Source organism: Petaurus breviceps, unplaced genomic scaffold (assembly GCF_028583685.1).
Source record: "Petaurus breviceps papuanus isolate PSGF00001 unplaced genomic scaffold, PetGlider_PUasm1.0 174, whole genome shotgun sequence".
NCBI classification, from domain to species: domain Eukaryota; kingdom Metazoa; phylum Chordata; class Mammalia; order Diprotodontia; family Petauridae; genus Petaurus; species Petaurus breviceps.
In genome coordinates this window covers 67,625,510-67,643,654 of record NW_027185761.1, presented here as the reverse complement: position 1 = coordinate 67,643,654, position 18,145 = coordinate 67,625,510, and the positions used below count along the sequence as shown (strand labels likewise).

The window sequence follows — 18,145 nt, the reverse complement described above, 5'->3', positions numbered from 1 at the left end:
TTTGGGAGAAAACAGTCCCTCTTTTGCTTATCTGTAGCTCTCTCCCAGTAGGTAACCTGAGGAAGGAAAAATAAGAATAATAGAATTCCAGAATGGTATGGTTAGAGCAGAGCCCACAAACCCTGCCAGGAACATTCTGGAATATTTGGTTTTTAGAACTCATTATTGATTTGCCAATCTCCTTGGTGGCTGTCTGTGCTCTTCAAATTTCCTTGTGGCCAAATTCCTGAGATTAAATAACTCCTGGGATTCATTTAGGGCCCTTCGTTATTCGGACCCTAGGATTAGGATAATATGGAGAGTCCCAGTGATGTTTTTTTTAATTGTGGAACAATTGCTCAGGTCAGCATAGGCAGAAATAATTATACCCATTTGTCACATTTGAAAACTGCACTGATTGAGACACTAGTGTTGTGTGTGTGTGTGTGTGTGTGTGTGTGTGTGTGTGAGAGAGATGATGATGATGATGATGATGGAGGGAGAAACCTTACTTTGGGAAGGCCTGGAAATCGATGACTAGCTGAGGAAAGTCCCACACCCTTTTGTTTTCACCCAGATCTAGTTTCTTTGGTTCAGCAAAGGCAGCTCATTGGAATTAGCTGGCTTGCCAGGTACAAGTTGTTCTAGAAAGAACAATAGACTCCTCTAATCACAACAAAATAATTAAAAAAAAAACAAAAAGAAAAAGTGTGGAGATGTTAAATTGAAGGCTTGTATAATTAGAGTTAAATTAATTGACAGCCTTTTTAGAGGAGAAATGCAGGAGTGAGGAATAATAGATGCACATTGAGAATAGAGCTCTTTCCTTTCTCGTGCAGCTAAAGGGTGATTTTTAAACTCATTTTATTCAAACTTATCTCAATCCTTTGGACCATTTTGGGTTACTGAACTGGTAAAAGATGGAGATTCATTCCACCAGTGCAAGAAATATTAAATTGGTCTCATTACTGTCTTCGTTATTGACTCACTTATCAACAAAAGAAAATAGAGTTTTTCTTGCTGTTGCAATTCAGTCTTAGGCACTTAGGCACTGCCTTCATCCATTAGCCATTCTACCCTCCCTGGGGATTTGAGGCTCCAAAGAGCTTCACACTAACATTTGAACATGGAGGAAATTCCCACTGCCTGCCAGCCTCAGCTTATGTTTCTGGTTCACAGACACCAAAAGACACCTATAATTCAGTGGTGATTAGGGAGCATTTTCCACACACAGGTTGATCAGCTCAGTAGAACTCAAGAAAGATAGGCAATGGTCTCATGCCAACAAGCTGGATGATTCTTTTATATCCTCTGTCTTCATAAACCCAGCATCTGAATTTCTATTCTTGTCATTTTGGAGTAAGCCATGTCATACATAGACCATTTGTGTACCTGAGAAGCCATTCCACCAGGGAAATGCATAATCCTGGTGAAATATTTTATCAATATAAAATATCATCCTTTTTTATTAGAATAAACTCAATGAATCTAGGTTCTAAAATATATAATGAAGTTCTAATGTGTTTTGGTTTGTTGCTATGTTTTTGTGTAGAAGCCCTTTGATGACGGTATAGATGGTAATTAAGAATTTTCCAGCAAAGAAGAGATAATTATTAATTAATATGCTGTAGTGCTCTAATGGATCTGCATTCTCATTCAGCTCTTCAGCCCTTGCAGTTTCCTCCCAATCACGAGTAAGCTCCTTGAGGGCAGGGGTTAGTTTTTAGTATTGTCTTTGTTTGCTTTATAGTACCTGGAACAAAGTAATCTCATAAATGAAACTGAATTAGATTGAAATGGATATGTTATAGGGATTAGAAGAGAAAAATGGCCCAACCAGGTCCAGAAGGATATATCTATGCATGCTAAAAAGAGAAAAGGCAAAACCTAAAAGAGAGATTGGTCATATGAGGCAGCATGGGATAGTTTATAGTGGGCCAATCTTGTCTCTGTTACATATTGACTATGTGATTTTGAGTAAGTCACTTCACTTCTAAGTACCCCCAGCAGTATGTTAGACAATCATTTTTAAGTAGGGACTCCTTTTTCCTCCTCTTTTTTTATTCCCCAAGACCTAGTATAGTGCCAAGACTTATTCAGCACTTAATAAATGCGTATTGATTTGGACTTGCTACTGTGCATTGATAGAAGGACCTTCCACACAGGGAATTCCCCCATACCAAACAAATTACAGGTTCAAAATAAAAAATAAATAAATTAAAAAGAAGTTCGTCATTTCACCCTCTCATTGTTAGGAAAGGATTAGAGGGTAGCTTTTCTTCATTACTCACTGGCATTGGTGAGCTTTCCTAATATTCATTGTCTTGGTCTTGAAACTGTTAAAGAAAAGTGGGCAAATTTTTCATTGGCAAATTCCAGTGTTGCCATTTGAAACTTCCCAACTCTTTCTTCATTTTGGTTTCTAACCCCAAGTTAACACAGTGGTATTAGAGTGGTTTGGGTACAAGGACAACAAAAGAGGTCTCTTTTCAAGCAACTCAGAATGTTCACTTTGGAAGAAAAGAATATTAATTCTTGGCCCAAAGAAGGGGGGCAGACACATGGCTAAATGTCTTTAGGGTCATTTCCTGTTATGCATTAAAAACAGAAATGGGGGCCCATGCCACTGTATGTGCTTAGAGAGTGTCAGAATAGTTTTCTCATCACTGCTTAACCTGTTTGTAGTAAGGAATTTATCTGACTATTAAAAAAACTGAAAGGGGGGGCTAGGTGGCATGGTGAATAGAGCACTGGTCCTGGGGTCAGGAGGACCTGAGTTCATATCCAACCTTGGACACTTAGCACTTACTAGCTCATGTGACTTTGGGCAAGTCACTCAACCCCAATTGCCCTGCCTTCCCCCCTCCAAAAAGCAAAAAAACAACAACCCCAAAACAACCCCCCCCAAAACAAAAAAAAACTGGAGGGTCACTGTGGCATACTAGATAATGGATGGCTTTGGAGGAGCAAGATTGGGGTCATGTTCTATCTTTGACATACACTGTCTAGGTAAGGGAGGTTCTAGTGTTTCAGTGTTCTAGGCAACTCTTTAAGATTCTAACATCATCATAGCATCCTGCATTCAGAGCTGGAAGAGACCAAAGAAGCTGCTTAGTCTAAGCCTTTCATTTAACAGATTAGGAAATTTAGGCCGGGGAGATTAAGTGGTTTTCCCAAGGCCACTAAATGACTTCCTCTTCCATGTCAGAGGAACATTTATGAACCAGGCCAAGTCTGGGATCATTGTCTTTTTATAGTACCAGGTTTTTATTGGTGGGTAAAATTCCCACACCTCAGATTCCCCTACATTAGTGAAATCACAGATTGGATTCAATGAGAAAAAAAATCTTGTGCCAAGTGGATTTCATAAAAGTGGATGCCTTCCTTGTTAAGCTGAAGCATTTCCAAGTGACCCCACCCAGGTTGTGGCCTCCTGCCCTTAACATTTCTTGTCTTCCTTGCAGAAATACAAAGAATATGAGAAGGATGTTGCAATAGAAGAAATAGATGGCCTCCAGCTGGTGAAAAAGCTAGCAAAGAACATGGAGGAGATGTTCCATAAGAAGTCCGAGGCTGTCAGGGTGAGTGTCTGGGCCTTGGCCTTCTCTTTGGGGTTTTCTAAGTGGCTTCCTTCTGTCTTACTCTGCTGAGGTACCAGCCATGAACAGAGACTTACTGAGAAATGTTTAAATAACCAGCTCTTCAGGAGAAAAAATACACATGTCACACTTCTAAGGTCAACCTCCATTATCAACATTTTGTCCATCATTCTCCTTATTCTAGAGTCAGGCAACAAAACATAAATCAGCAAAAAATAAATCTTAACAGTCAGCTCTCCAGACAGTTCAAGCTGATTCCAATATATCCGCAGTAAAGAAAATATTCGACTTTCAGAAATATTTTGAACACTCAAGTTTCAATAGGGAGCTGGTATAAACAACCCAGGAAGTAGCCAAATGTGGTTTATCATGTGGAAAATGGGTATTTTGCTGCATGCATGGTCCACTAGTAGGTGAGCTGAACTTGGAATAAGACATACCCTGGGCTCTCATTCATGGCCTTGACCCTTTCTAGTTGTGACCTCTGTCCAGGCACTTTCCTTTCCTGAGTCTCAGCTTTCTTATCTGTAAATCAGAGATAATAATGCTTTACCTGCCTCGGCATTGTTGGAAGGAAAGCATGACGAAAATCTTAAACTATGAAAGAACTGAGAATTTGTATTATTTGCTCATTTTGGATGCTCACATGGACGCCTGAGCTGAAGGTCAGGGCTCAAGATTCTCTTTTGTTCGCGATCATGATAGAAGATGTCAGGAGTGCCAAGACCTTGAACCCAACCCAAGCAAGAGGCAGAACAACAGAAATGGAAAATGTGTTGGGGTAACATAAAGTCACAGATCAAGAGCTGGAAGGGAAGTCAAAGGTCAGGATAGATGAGGTAACTGAGGAAGAGAATGGGGAAATGATTTGCCTAGGGTTATACAAAGGAGAAGTGGAAGAGAAGGAGTTAGAACCCAGGGCCTCCAGGAAGCTCATAGTGAACGTTTAATAAATGCTTGATGACTGTGGCCTGACTTTGTAAGTCTGACCCATTGTAATACTCTGCAGTCAAAGGGCACAAAGGTAAAAACATCCTAGTTTAGGAGTCATAGGTCCTGGGTTCTAATTTTGTTTCTGTTACTTATTTCCTATGCAAGCTTGAGCAGTTGACTCTGTCTTCCTGGGCTTCATTTTCCTCATCTCTATGTCAAAGGTGTTAGACTCTTTGACCTTGGGCATCCTTTCCAGCTCTAAACACAATATTGGAAAGAATGTATTTGGCCACAAAAAAAGATAAACAGCCTAGAACTCATTCCTAGAGGCAGCTTGGTGGGAGGTTCCTCCTACTGCTCTGCCCACTGTGGTATTTTCCAGTAGGGCTTTGGGAAGTGAAGTTTAGAGTATTAGAGGAACAGGAGGTGAATGATCCCCAGAACCACCATCTCCCATTCAGATGACAAAAGGGAAGTTTCATTGTCACTCTTTTGTTTTGTGGAGAACTTATCATTGTGGCCACTGGCCACACTTTAAGTAGCTCAGGTCAGAAGCCTAACAAAGATGGGGCCATCAAGAGTGGAGAAGTCAAAGGCAGTGATAGATCCTGGCTCTAAAAGAAGGAAAAGGGGGTCAGTTTCTAGGTGGTTGTGGGGGTGAAAGCCTGCAGCCCATTCCTCTCTCCCTTCTTGTCCTATGAGGAAACCACAATGACTACCATCCTGTCCTCTCTCCAAGGCTCTCTTCTCCACTTTTTCTTGGTGGGCCAGCCTCTCATTGCTCACAAGCAATAACCATCCTCATGCCCCTCCAACAAGAGCCTTCCTTCCTTCCTCCATTGATTGACAGGCTTATAGCTGGCAGGACCTCAGAGGTCATCTCATTTAACCCTTTTATTTTACAAACCAGTAGATAGAGGTTCAGTGATATGTAGGGACTCCTTCAATCCTTGGGAGCCAAACCCTGGGCCATTGACTTTTGGACCTCTATGCTTTCTGCTATGCCACATTACCTGAATTAGGTTGTGGGCTTGGGGTCCCAAGCTCTGTCTGCTGCCCACTTAGAAGCAATAACCTCTTATATTTTTGCCTCACAATCAACTATTAGTTCTTGTTTTTTTTTTAATTTAGAGAAGGGGTCTTTTTGATAGAAATACTCACAACCTTTTGCAGATTGTGTGGGAATCTGCATTCTGGACATTGAAGTGATGACGTCCCTAATGAAATGAATTAAAAGAAAAGTTAGAGTAAGAGGTATAACGAAAACCTGAAGACAGGGAAGAGAGAGAAGTCTGCAAATCTTAGACCAGACCTTTGTCTTTTTGGGACCTTTACGTCTAATAGATGCCCTTTGCTTGGGGGCTGGAGTAAGCAGGGGGTGGGTTTAATCGATTTAGAATGCCAATTACTGGAGGGCCTCCCCCCTTTTTGGGATAAATCTGTGAGCTGAGTCTGAAGAGTTTTGCCCGGTGATCAATGCTGCATGGCTCTAGGAGAATAAAATAAAACTCATTTCTTGGATCCAAAATGGCCCCAGGACGGAGTCAGCCAGAGTCTCGTGAAGCCCATTTTCTAAAATACTGCCCGTGGAATTCTGAGAGCAGATGTGGGTGTTGGGGAAGCTAACGCACGCAATCCCTCGGACACGTTGGGGGATGGATTTTGCTTTTCTTAAGCTCTTTGAGGGGGAAAAATCGCCAAAGCGAGCGAGAGTTTTGCTTGGAAGCGGCTGCATGGTTGGAATTGTGCTTGGTTTGCACTGTGAGCTGTACAGACCCACTGGAAACACTCAGCAGACCTGTGGCCACTTAGACTGCTATAAGGGGCCTCTGAAAGGTCTGTTTAGATGCTTATTTGACTATAAGGGTAGAGGGAGAAAAAAGTCATCATTTTTCCAACTATAAAAATATGCTCCTTAAATGGAAACAATTGCCAAAAGCTTTAAAAACCCCTCTTGGCATGGCTCTGGGCACACCCAAAGACTGTGAGGTTTAGTTAAAACTCTGTTAGAAGCAGCAGCAGGGCCCTTTTCCTCCTGCCACCCACTGTGAAGGATACTCGGCTCAAATGTCACGTTGGGTTGGTTGGTCATTTACTTGAGTTAGCTGGGTCCACCCTTAAATGCTTCCATCTGGCAGTATAGATTATGGAAGTAGGGACTCCCAAAGTCTCCCAGTCCACCTCCTTCCTTTTACTGATCAGAAAAGTGAAGCCTAGCAACAAAACAACTGGCTCAGGGACACACAGTGATCCACTAGCGCAGTCCTTGGCACCGCCAAATGGTTCAACATCAGAAACAGAATTTTGTCACTGCAAATGTCATCAAGGAAGCGGCATTGACAACTGCCTTTCTGCTGTGCTCTACGGGCCATGGGATTTCTCCATCTGACTGGCAGCTGAAAATTTCCTTTTGTGTTGTCTCCTCCATTAGAATGGGTCTTCCTTGAGATCTGGACTGTCTGACTTTTCTATGTGTATCCCCAGAACTTGGCACAGTACTTTGTATATAGTAAGTGCTTAATCAATGCTTTATTCATTCATTTATTGAATTGAATCAGGATTTGAACCCAGTACCTTTGATTCTAAAGCCAGTGTTCTTTTTACAATATCTTTCTCAAAGACCCCCATGTCTGTATAAGAAAGGGATCCTTATTTGATGGACTTTCACCCCAAGAGCTCTGAGAAAAATATCTGCTTCTCTGACTGATGACATGTTAAAGGGAAATCGGGTCCCTCTATGCATGACAAATATTCCAAAGAATGATCAACTCACACAGGAACAATCCAGGGCACTTCAGTGACAAAGAATTGTTCAGCTGGAAAGTCTATGATCAGGATGAAAAAAAGAGTCATTTTGTAAGGTCCTTTCAAAACCAACACCCAAACATCTCTGCTCTTCGTGCCTATTAATCAGGGTTGGGCTTTTATTCGCTTTTGCTCAGGCTTGATTTCCTGGTTTTTTCCTTCATCCCTTTGCCCAGTGATTAGCTGATTCAGAGTGATTCTCTCATCCTCATCCACTATTTGAATTTCTGTTCAGCCTGTAATTATTCTATCACAGAAAGACCTCTTTCCCTGCTGTCAGATGTTGACAGTAAATGGGAAGCTTGAAGTGCCGGGGTCATTACATAACCTTTGTCATCTGGTTGGTAATGGACGAGGGGCGACTTTATTTTTCAAGCTGACAAATTGCAAATAGTCTGAGCTCTAATAATTTCCATTAACATAATGGTGTTGTCCTGGGGGATGCGCCTTAGCGGATATTTCCTGCCTATTTTAATGCTGTCCATAGTCCACATAATTGTTTGCTTGTTCTTCCCAAGGTTTGCCATGTCATATCTTTAACTTAGACCTAAACTGGGACACAGACAATGCGCTTGCTGCATGTTTTTGTTTATAAAGAGCACACGATGAAAGGTTGCAGGTTCCTGTTTACATTTTTTAAAAAACATTTTTATTTAAAGTTTTGAGTTCCAAATTCTATCTTTCCCTTCCCTTCCCCTCCCTTAGACAGTAAGCAGCCAGATACAGTTTATAATTTCCAGTTATGTAAAACATTTCCATATTTGTCATTTTGTACAAGCAGACTCAAATAAAAGAAAAAAAATTAAAGAAAGTAAAAAATTGCATGATTCAGTCTGTTTTCAAGCAATAGCAGTTCTTTTTCTGGAGGTGGATAATAAGCTTCATCATTAGTCCTTTGGATTGTCTTGGGTCATTGTGTTGCTGAGAACAGCTAAGTCATTCACAGTTCTTCATTGAATAACATTGCTTTTACTGTTTATGGCGCTCTCCTGGTTCTGTTCACTTCACTATGCATCAGTTCATGGAAGTCTTTCCAGGTTTTTCTGAAATCATCCTGCTTATCATTTCTATACTTTCAATTGAATTCCACAGATATTGCTGAGCACTTATTACGTGGCAAACAGTGTGCTAAGTTTTGGGCCACCAAGACCAGTGAAATGGAGGTGGTGGTCAAGGTGGTCATGGTGGCTTACCTTGCGTGTCCCATGCTTTCCCCTGGCCCTCCCTGCACTGTCTTCCTCCCCCTCCTTTACCCTCTAAGCTGTGAAGGCTTGCTGGCCTATGTGGCCTTGAACTAGTCCCATGTCCACAGGATTGTCTTTCCAGATCTAGCTGTGAGGGCTGGGTTGGAAGCAGGAATGGTGGTCTGGGGAGGCATGGGGGGGGGGGGTGGAGAGGGGCTGCTGCCTTCCCAGGGCTCCTGTGCTTGCCTTCTACTTGGGAGTCGGTCAGCTGTTGGTGGTGGTGGGGATGAAGAAAATGGGCCTCTTCTCTACAAGGGCCTCTCCCCTTAATGATGGCTACAGGGGCTGGGCTGGAAGCAGGTCTGTTGCTGTGGGGAACACGGATTTCCAAGGTTTTGGGGCTCAGCTGTTTCCCTTAGGGTTTGAGATAGATGCTGGTGACAGTACCTGGCCCATCCTGCTTCCTGGGACTCCCTCAGGGTGCCCTGCCTTTGCAGCCAGGCTGGCTCACCCACATACAGCTTTTGGAGAGGCAGAGATGAGGGGTGATCCCAGCATGGGGATGACCTGTACAGGGTCCAGAGCCAGGCTCAGGGATCAGCTAGTGCTTCAGTTCAGCTGGAACATGAAATGAGGAAGATACTATGGGGCATGGAACAGTCTCTGGTTCTGCACTCTGAGGCCTCGGGTTCAAATTCGGGCTCTGGATTCACTTTGTCTTTCAGGGCATCAGTTTCTCTATGTGTCAAGTGGGGTGTTGGTTCAAATGGCCTCTGAGTTCTCTTCTGGCTCCAAGTCTGACCACGCTCTTTAGAAGCAGAACCAAAGAGAGGGAGAAGTTGTCGGAAAGCCCTGAATCCTGCTGTCTGTGATGCCAGGGCAAGAATCGTGGCTACAGTCTCCTCATCTGCAAACTGGGAAGAAGAGTAGCAGCTCTATTCCAGGCGGGATCAAACTAGCTAACAGGAGAGCAAAAATATCGCAAACAATGATAGCTTCCATTTCCATGATGCCTCTTGTGCTAGGCACTTTCTACAAGTATTATCTCTGATCCTCACAACACCCCTGCAAGGCATATCCTGATTTTACAGATGAGGAAACTGAGGCAAATAGAGATTAAGTGACTTGCCCAATGTCACACAGCTAGTAGTATCTGAGGCCAGATTTGAACCCGTTTCCCTGACTACAGGCCTAGAACTCTGTGCCACCTAGCTACTATAACACCACCACCATCAATAAAACTAGATCTAATAAATAATTGATTGACAATGCAGAAGAAAAATGTCTGCCCTGAATTATGAGACTAAGACAGATCTAATTAGGTTGTTCAGAAGAATGCCCCCTTCCATTTTCCAGCTTGTCTCAGCAGTTAGTACAAGGCCCTTCCTAGAGTAGACAGTTAATAAGCGCTTGTTCAATGAAATTGATTGGCTGAGAATGGATGGTCCCAAGGTCATCAGACCACCTTGCCAACTTTGGATGTTCTTCTTGGGCCCAGGAGGGATTAGGGGGCATCACCAGCTAATTGGCCTTTTCTGTCCTAGATAAGGTCACCGTCAGGGTGAGGTCACCACCTAGATGCTGACATCTATTATCCATGTCAAGGTTTACATCCCTTTGAAGCTTAATTACTCTTCTGGGTGGGAGGGAGGGAGCTTATTTCAAGAATTCACAGTCACTTTGGGAGGTGGGGTAATAGTTAGAATAATACCAACTTGCATTTCCAAAGGACTTAAGGTTTTCAAAGCTCTTTATTTGCATTGTTTCCAAGCATCTTCACTGCAACACTTGGAGATTTGTTGTTCAGTCCTTCAGTCTGGTCAGACCCCCATTTTACCAGTGAGGTAACTGAGGCAGACATAAGTTGAAAAACTTGCTCCAGGGAAAGAGCCTGAGAGGACCGTTCAAATCCAGGTCCCTAACTTCAAGTCCAGTGTGGATTAGGCCACCCTGCTTGCCCGATTCTTCACAAGTGAAAAATTTCTGTGACGTCCCCCACTGAAATAAGCTGAAAATATATAAAGGGAGATGTTCAAGAGGGAGTTAAGAGAATCAGGGATTGTCCAAGTCAAAAGGGACCCCAATAGCCACGTAACCAAAGCTTTACTTGAAAAAGAGCCTTTCTCACAACCTTCTTGACCAGGGCATGTCTCCCCTTTGCTTGACACTCTCCAGAGAGGGGCAGCCGGTGGATCCGGTGGTAACCCAAGCCAGCTCTCACTGCTAACATTCGCTCCTTTCAGTTTGAGCCAAGCAGGACAAGGCTGATTCTCCTTCCAGGTGCCAGTCCTTCAGGTACTTGCAGTCTGGTAGGTCCCCCTGAGTCTTCTCTTCCTGCACATTCCCAATTCCCTCACCCAATCCTTGTAGGTCCTGGTTACCATTTTCCTCAGTCATTCTGATTGCCTTTCTCCAGGCAGCCTGCCAGTTCATCACAAAACTGTAGAGTTAGAACAAGAAGTCACCTTAGAGATCATTGACTTTATGAATGAGGAAATTAAGGCCCAGAGAGTTATAGATATGTGACTTGTTCAAGGTCTCCTATACTGTAACCATCAAAAGCCAGATTTTCATTCCTGAATCCAAATTCTAGCCCTGATCCAGGGCCCTGTCTTCTCTTTTTTTCCTGGAAACTTTCCATCTTAATGCAGAGAGAATAGTATTGGTAAACTTTGGATTCAGCATTTAATGTATTTAGAAGTGATTTAAGGTTTCTAATGGTAAATAAACTTAATCCCATCTTATTTGTTTTCCAATTTGCATTGATGAAATGATAAATTGGGCCCTTTTGAAAGAGGATTCACTTAGTAAGAAAAATCCTCACTTCATGTGAAGGTCTGAGAGAAGCTGGGATTTTTATTTTTTTCCTCTTCTAGCTTGCTGTTCATTGTGAAACTGATTCCCATCCCAGCAGTCCTGGGAAAAGGAATGATGATTGTACAGTAATTCAATTTCAGGGTTTTTACGCATGGGTTCACCAATTGGGCTTTATCAGGAGAAGCTGGGACTTTAAAGCTTTTTATCATGAAATTCCACATGTGAGAAGACATTTGTCCTAGGTGATGACTAGTAGTATTTGCATTTAATAAACATTTACCATCACAACAAAATGGGTTTTTGCTCCAACACAGATGAGATTTACACCAGTCCTTGAAATAACTAGAAGATGCTACTAACCAGGTTCTCTATGTATATGTTCCATGTGACATCATGCAGAGATTCCAGCGTAATGATGGAGATGCATGGAGATATGTATACATGAGCACGATTCTTAAATTAGGAATGCAGTAGGGGAGTTAGTTAAAGGGATGGACTTGGAGTCAAAAAATCTGAGTTCAAATCCTACCTCTTATAATGACTAGCTATGTGGAGAGGAACGAGTCATCTAAGCCTTATTTTCCTTAGCTGTAAAATGGGGATAACAATTGCCGTGGTAGCTACCAACCTCACAAAGTTGTTGTAGGGCTTAACTGAGAGAACTGATAGAAAACCCAGGAGTGAAATGGACTCTGTCTCCAGGCAGTTTACATTCAAATAGGCAGAAGTGCCATGTGTGTATATAGACATATACAAAGCTAGTACCTGGCGGATGAGAAATGCTTTCATGTAAGAGGTGACTGCCACTCGAGACATGGATCGGAACCTGACGTTTCAAAGCTCATAGGACCATAGATTTGGATCTGGGAGGAACTCTGGAGCTCATCTAGCTCAACCTCCAGATTTGGTAGATAAAGGATCTGAAGTATAGAGAGGAATGACTTGCCCAGGGTCATACAAGGCTCAGAGGCAGTATTTGACCAAGGGCTTCTGATTTGGAAGCCTGTGGTCTTTCCATTGCCGTGCAAGCATTGTTTGTGATTTTCCACCATGAGCTGCTGTTTTCTACACTGAGCCCACTGTTTGATTCTTTAGTGCATCTGCATTGATTCCTATTTTCTTGGAATTCAAAATGTTGTTTCATTGATACAGGATAAGCTCAAGTTTCAAAGAATCCAGATTTGCACACAAGAACAGTAAAGACATTTTGCTTTTCTGCAGGAGTGCACCACATGGTCTCAATGTCCTCCTCTGGCACCTTGAAAGGCATAGATTTATTACCTCTTTGTACGTCCACCTACTCACCTACCTACACACAGGTAAACTCCCAGAGATCAGAGATGATCTTGTCTTTATCCAAGTAGTGTCCAGCACACAGTAGGCCCGGCACACAGTAGGAGCTTAAGGGTGCTTGTCTTGATGGATTGGTTGCATATACATAGTTATAGACATATCTCTCTTACAAAAGAAAATATGGCCCTGAAACCACAAACCAGAAGCAACTTACAAAGCAGCAGCTCGGCCTGGCCACCCAGAGATTATATGAGATCTGCAAACCTTTGATGAAAATGTTTTGGATCATGGCTCAGTGTGAAAAACAGATGTAGTAGCCTTGTGGTGTCACCACATTGTCTGAAGTTCCCTTCAAAATGGTTAGGCCCTCAGAGGACAATCCCAGAGTTCTAACGACCTTGCCATGCTTGGAATGGCTTCCCTGACTCTGCAAGCTCCATTTGCAGAGAGAAAATAGGACAACTGCTTAGAATTTCAGATGGGCAGTAGTATTTTCTCCTCCCTCTCCCTCCCTCACGGTCTCTTTATCTTTGTCTCTGTCTTTCCTCCCCTTTTCTCTTTCTCTGTTTTTTTTCCCCCTTTTCTATAAATCCATTATCATCACAGGTAGATTTGGTCTTGTACTCCTGATGATGCTTTTCTACAAAAGATGTATACCATGGAATGGCAAAGGCCCCCTGGGTCAAGCTAGAGCCAGCTTCACTTTCCTTCATTCTTTATATCAAGGATTTTACTCAAGATCTTGCTTGACGGAGTTCAGATCCAAAAGCAGGTCTCGTGACTCCAAAGCCTGTGCTTTCTTCACTGTAGCACCACACTGTCGCACCCTAGTCATTCTTTTTTTTTCCACAAAGATCTGTGAATTCATCTTCAAAAGAATTACCATAGAGAAGTTCATAATACCAATGCAGATTAGCACCTTTAACATAATTTATAGGTTTAGAAAGTTGCCTGGGGTTCCAAGAATTTAAATTGTGTGTCCAGGTTACATAGTTGGCAAGTATCAGAGGTTAGACTTGAATTTAGGTATTCTTGACTCTGCCTCCTATTCACTACTCAGCTCTCTTTGAAGCTTAGCTTATCTCAAAATAAATACTCATGTAGCCTCCCAAATTGCATAGGCATTAGTAAGCTGGGTCCCTGGAGGAATGGCTGCTACTTAGGTTCTATAGAGGTGCTCTGTGGTGAGTTATCCTACTAACAGTATTTCTCAGAGGCCCCCATTAGTGTGCTTTCTGATAACAGTCAGTCACTAGATTCAGTTAGCTACTAGAAAAGGCATGGCAAATAATACTTGCTAAACAATATCTTATCTGGTTCACTTTATCACAAATACACGCAGATTCCATTTTGGGGAGTACGATTAGCTGTTGTGGTGCAGGTGTATAGGGAACACATGGCCGAGATGACTCAGAGCTCTAGAACAGCACTTTCCTCTCTCTCGAGATACATTCTGAAGGCTAAAGCATGGTGTGGGGCTCAGTGTAACAAGTTAACAGCTGCCGTGTTCACCTGGGCTGGGCCCTAAAATGGTCCTGCTTCTTGGATGGAGCTAGCTCCTTATCTGGCTTGACTGCTGTTGAGCTTAACCATGCAAATCTTTCAGCCACTTCATGGGTCCTCCACTAGTCATGGCCACATGGAAAGTGACTAGACAGATCATGTCATCAATTGGTTGGCAGCTGCATGGCTGGACAAGGCAGAGAATTCATCTATTGAGCCAGCGCTTCACAGGATGCAGTGTTTCTGATGAAATGATTTATCCATGGGCTCCATACTCTTCCTCTTTGATGAGCACCTGAAATCTCAGTCACTGCCAGCTTCTGGCTTGACTGGGTGTGACCGTGCTTTTTCTTTCATGGGGTATTACAGTGATTTTTGTTTTTAATTTGGAGTGTTACTGTGATCTTTCATAAATGACAGATATCTTAGTCTAGGAATGGCAGAAAACTCTTCTCCTTGACTCCCTCAGGGTTTCAACCTTGAGTTTTGTTACCTCTTTGAGAAAAGATGACAGGGGTCTAGCATCTCCTGTTTGCCAATTCTTCTTAGTTCAGAGGTGGGAATCCCTCAGTGAGGGACCCCATCCTTAGTTATGGTGAACAGTCCATTAAACTTTTCAGATTTCTATTAGGATGTTCTATGTAATTGGGAACAAAGGTTTTGAGGCAATCAATGCTCTGTGGAAAATTCATTATCTTTGATGGCCTTGTCACATCAGATTTAATGAGTCAGAGTTTCAGTCCCCTGTTAAGACATGGAATGCTTCTTTGACACATGAAAGTCAAAGAAAGTTAGAAAACATTAAACACATACTATGTGTCAGTCACTGTGCTAAGTGCTGAAGATACAAAGAAAGACAACAACTCTCTCTGCCTTCAAGCCTTTCACGATCACCTTTTCATGAACTTATCTTAATTGTTGCCCCATGTGACATTCAGTTTTGCTGATGTCTATAAGGCTGAAAGCTTACACTGATTTCAAACCAACTCTGGTTGTGAGCTTCTCCCCTATTATGTCACTTATCTCTGTGCAGTTCTTAGTTCTTTACACTAAGTCTTGACCTTCAGAGCCTTTTTTAATACTGAAAATGAAATGAAGTGACTGATCAAAGCTCCTCTGTTTGCAATTTTTATATATATATCAAGTACCTTCTTTGCTACTAGCAAGGGGAAGGGCAACTCCAGGACAGACAGGACTAGTATTCCAACATTACAGGAGGAGGATTGTCAGTTATTCCCAGAAACCTTTCATTTTAGATACAGTTTATGATTGGTTTATATCGTGTGGTTGACTTATGAATTTTGTACTATCCCTATGGATAGGAAGGAATTCTAGAGCAATGTTATGCATACTGTATTTACGTAATTATAGGTTAGAATTTTTGTTTTATAAAACAACAAAATAACCATTGTACTATTTTCCTTCAGGATACCATGATGTTTTTGGTGTGGTGTGGTGGTGTGTGTGTGTGTGTGATATGGACTGATAAAGAAAAACTTAAATCGTGAGGACAAGTAGGGTTTGGTAACGGTAAAGTGGAGGGTGATTACATGTTATTGGGAGATATCATCAGGCAAGCCTTAATAATTCAGGCTATGCCTGTGTATTCAAAAGACAAATTATAGTATAAGCCAGTATAAGAAAAGCACCAAATGAAGATTATAGATGAGAAATGCCCTAATAATTCAAAAGGTGGTAAGGTGACCTTTGGCTGGGAATAGGAGAAGGGGTTATTGAAGATACTTTTAAAATTGGATTATTATTTTTCCCTGCCCCTCATCTTCATGAATATTATCATACCCTATACAGCCAATACCATCAGTGACACCTCCTGTCTTGCAATACATTCCCTCCTCACTGTTTCCTTGGTGAATCCCTGTCTTCATTCAAGGCATACTCCTATTTTTTCCTTCATCATGATCCCTTTCCTGATGCCACAGATTTTTTCTCTCTTCTCCTGGAAATTCCTTTGTATTTACTTCTGCGTGCACACATTATGACCCCTTAGGAGAATGTTGAGGTCCTGGAGGGCAGAGGCTGATTTGTTATTGTCTTTGTATGTTTAGTGCCTAGTATAGTGCCTGACAGAGATTTGCTGCTGAAAATTTGCTTATTGAATTGAATATTTTGTAGTAAATCCCTAATAATGGAAAATTAATAATTCTTGTAATATTATAATTAATCTCTCTCTACCCAAGACACCATGAATTTGCACTTGTCCCCATGTCCCTAATTTTCCCCCAAATAAGATTTTTTCCACTCTCCTTTCTATCTTAGCAATATATCTCATGTCATCTATCCTACAGGCATCATGTTGATTCCCATTAGGATTTGGGTTCAAATCCCCAACTGGTCTTTCACCACCTGTAGAATTTTGACCAAGTCACTCCATTTCTCTCTGGGCCTCAAGACCCTACTTTCCAAGTCAGGGGTGGGAGTGTTGGACCCAATGGCCTCTGAGCTCCCTTCCAACTCTCAGTCTACACTTCCTGATTCCAGCACTAGACTTCATCCCTTAATAGTTAAAGGAGTTGGTTTTCTTTGCACAACAAACGGGTAACAATGGAATTCGTTGTCCCTAATAGATTGTATCAATTAATGAATGACAGGTCAAGAATTCAACAAACAGTCCACAAAGAGGTTAGGCTCTAGGGATGCTATGACAAAAAAGAAAGTGGTTCTTGCCTCCAGGAAGCTTGTATTCTATCTAAAAGAAACAGGTACATAGAAAACAAACACAGAAAACAAAACAAGCAAACAAAAGCAACAATGACAAAGGAAAACACCTTTTTGGGGGGGAGGGAGAGGAAACACAAACAATTAGGGTGATTGGGACCAGTCTTACTTAGGAGGTGAGCCAGGGTGCCAAGGGGCAGTTGTGAGGAGGGCGTGCCCTGCAGGGGTGCCTGTAAGACTGTGCACAGGCAAGGCAATGAAGTGGTAGATGAATGTCATCTTATACAGGAAACAACACAATTTTTGGAACATATAATGCAAGGGAATTCTGTGGTATTTATGCACTTCCCTCACTGGTGAGAAGGAGGATGAGGAAGATAGCACCACAGTTGTATATTAAACATTAACCTAGGCCTTGGCATTGGACCGCATGGTCCAGAACATTGTTCTCCGTCAGGACAACATGTCTTCTGTTGTTTTTTCTCTTGTCCAAATGACTAACTTCTCCCATTTTCCACACCTCCAGTGAAATTGCTTTCTGTTGTGTATGGTAAAAAATAAAAAAAAGATTAGCTTTTTAGCCAAAGTAAAATGTCATTTTTGATTTTGTTTCCCATTTTCATTGTGTATTTTAGCCTCCACTCTTTTTATTCCATTTCAAATGATTTCCTGTCACTTTCATCTAGGCTTGAGTGGCCCAAACAGTCTAAAGAAGAAAGGCTAATGGCCATGGAGGCCGCCATATAAAATTACTAAGCAGTTTCCTGCCCTTAACCCAAATAGTAATTATATCCCATCAGTGCACTCCAGTCCATGTGCTGACACCGCTAGGGCATGGCTGTGCTCTCCAGCTTTACCCTTTGTAGTTAGAATGGCTAGCTATGTGCATGCAAGCAAAATGAGCCCATGGTACCTCCCCTGCACTGAATGGCAGGGGAGAAGCCAGCACGGGCATGTTCATTGAAGGTGTGTGGCTCAGAATTCTGATTTGTAAGATTTTAAACAGGCTGTGGTGTTGTTTAAACACCTGACTAGGTGGACAAATAATGCCACTTAATTTATCCTACTGCTAGAGGGAAAGAAATCTTAAAAGGTTTGTGGGTGGAAGGAAATTACGGTGAATCAACCAAGTGCCATCATAAATAGCTGCAAATGGTAGAATAAAGCCATAATAATAATAATAAAAAGCCTCAACTATCCTTGTACATATTATGGGCAACAAATAAAGGTTTTCAGCAATATAATATGCATATTTAGTATTCTTTAACTAGGGTATAGGGATTTTAGGTTTGTTAGTCAATTTGGCTTATTCCTTCCTTCCTTCCTTCCTTCCTTCCTTCCTTCCTTCCTTCCTTC

The 18,145-nt window shown here is 42.0% G+C and overlaps 1 protein-coding gene across 1 annotated transcript in view; it reads left to right on the top strand.

The window, feature by feature from the left end:
• The window catches only part of CACNA2D3 (calcium voltage-gated channel auxiliary subunit alpha2delta 3), a 1,089,703-nt gene that overhangs the window by 206,477 nt on the left and 865,081 nt on the right, over positions 1-18,145 (top strand). Inside the window, exon 3 of the mRNA XM_069084367.1 lies at positions 3,444-3,560. Coding sequence (XP_068940468.1) covers positions 3,444-3,560 — 117 coding nt within the window. The remainder of the gene's footprint in view (positions 1-3,443; positions 3,561-18,145) is intronic.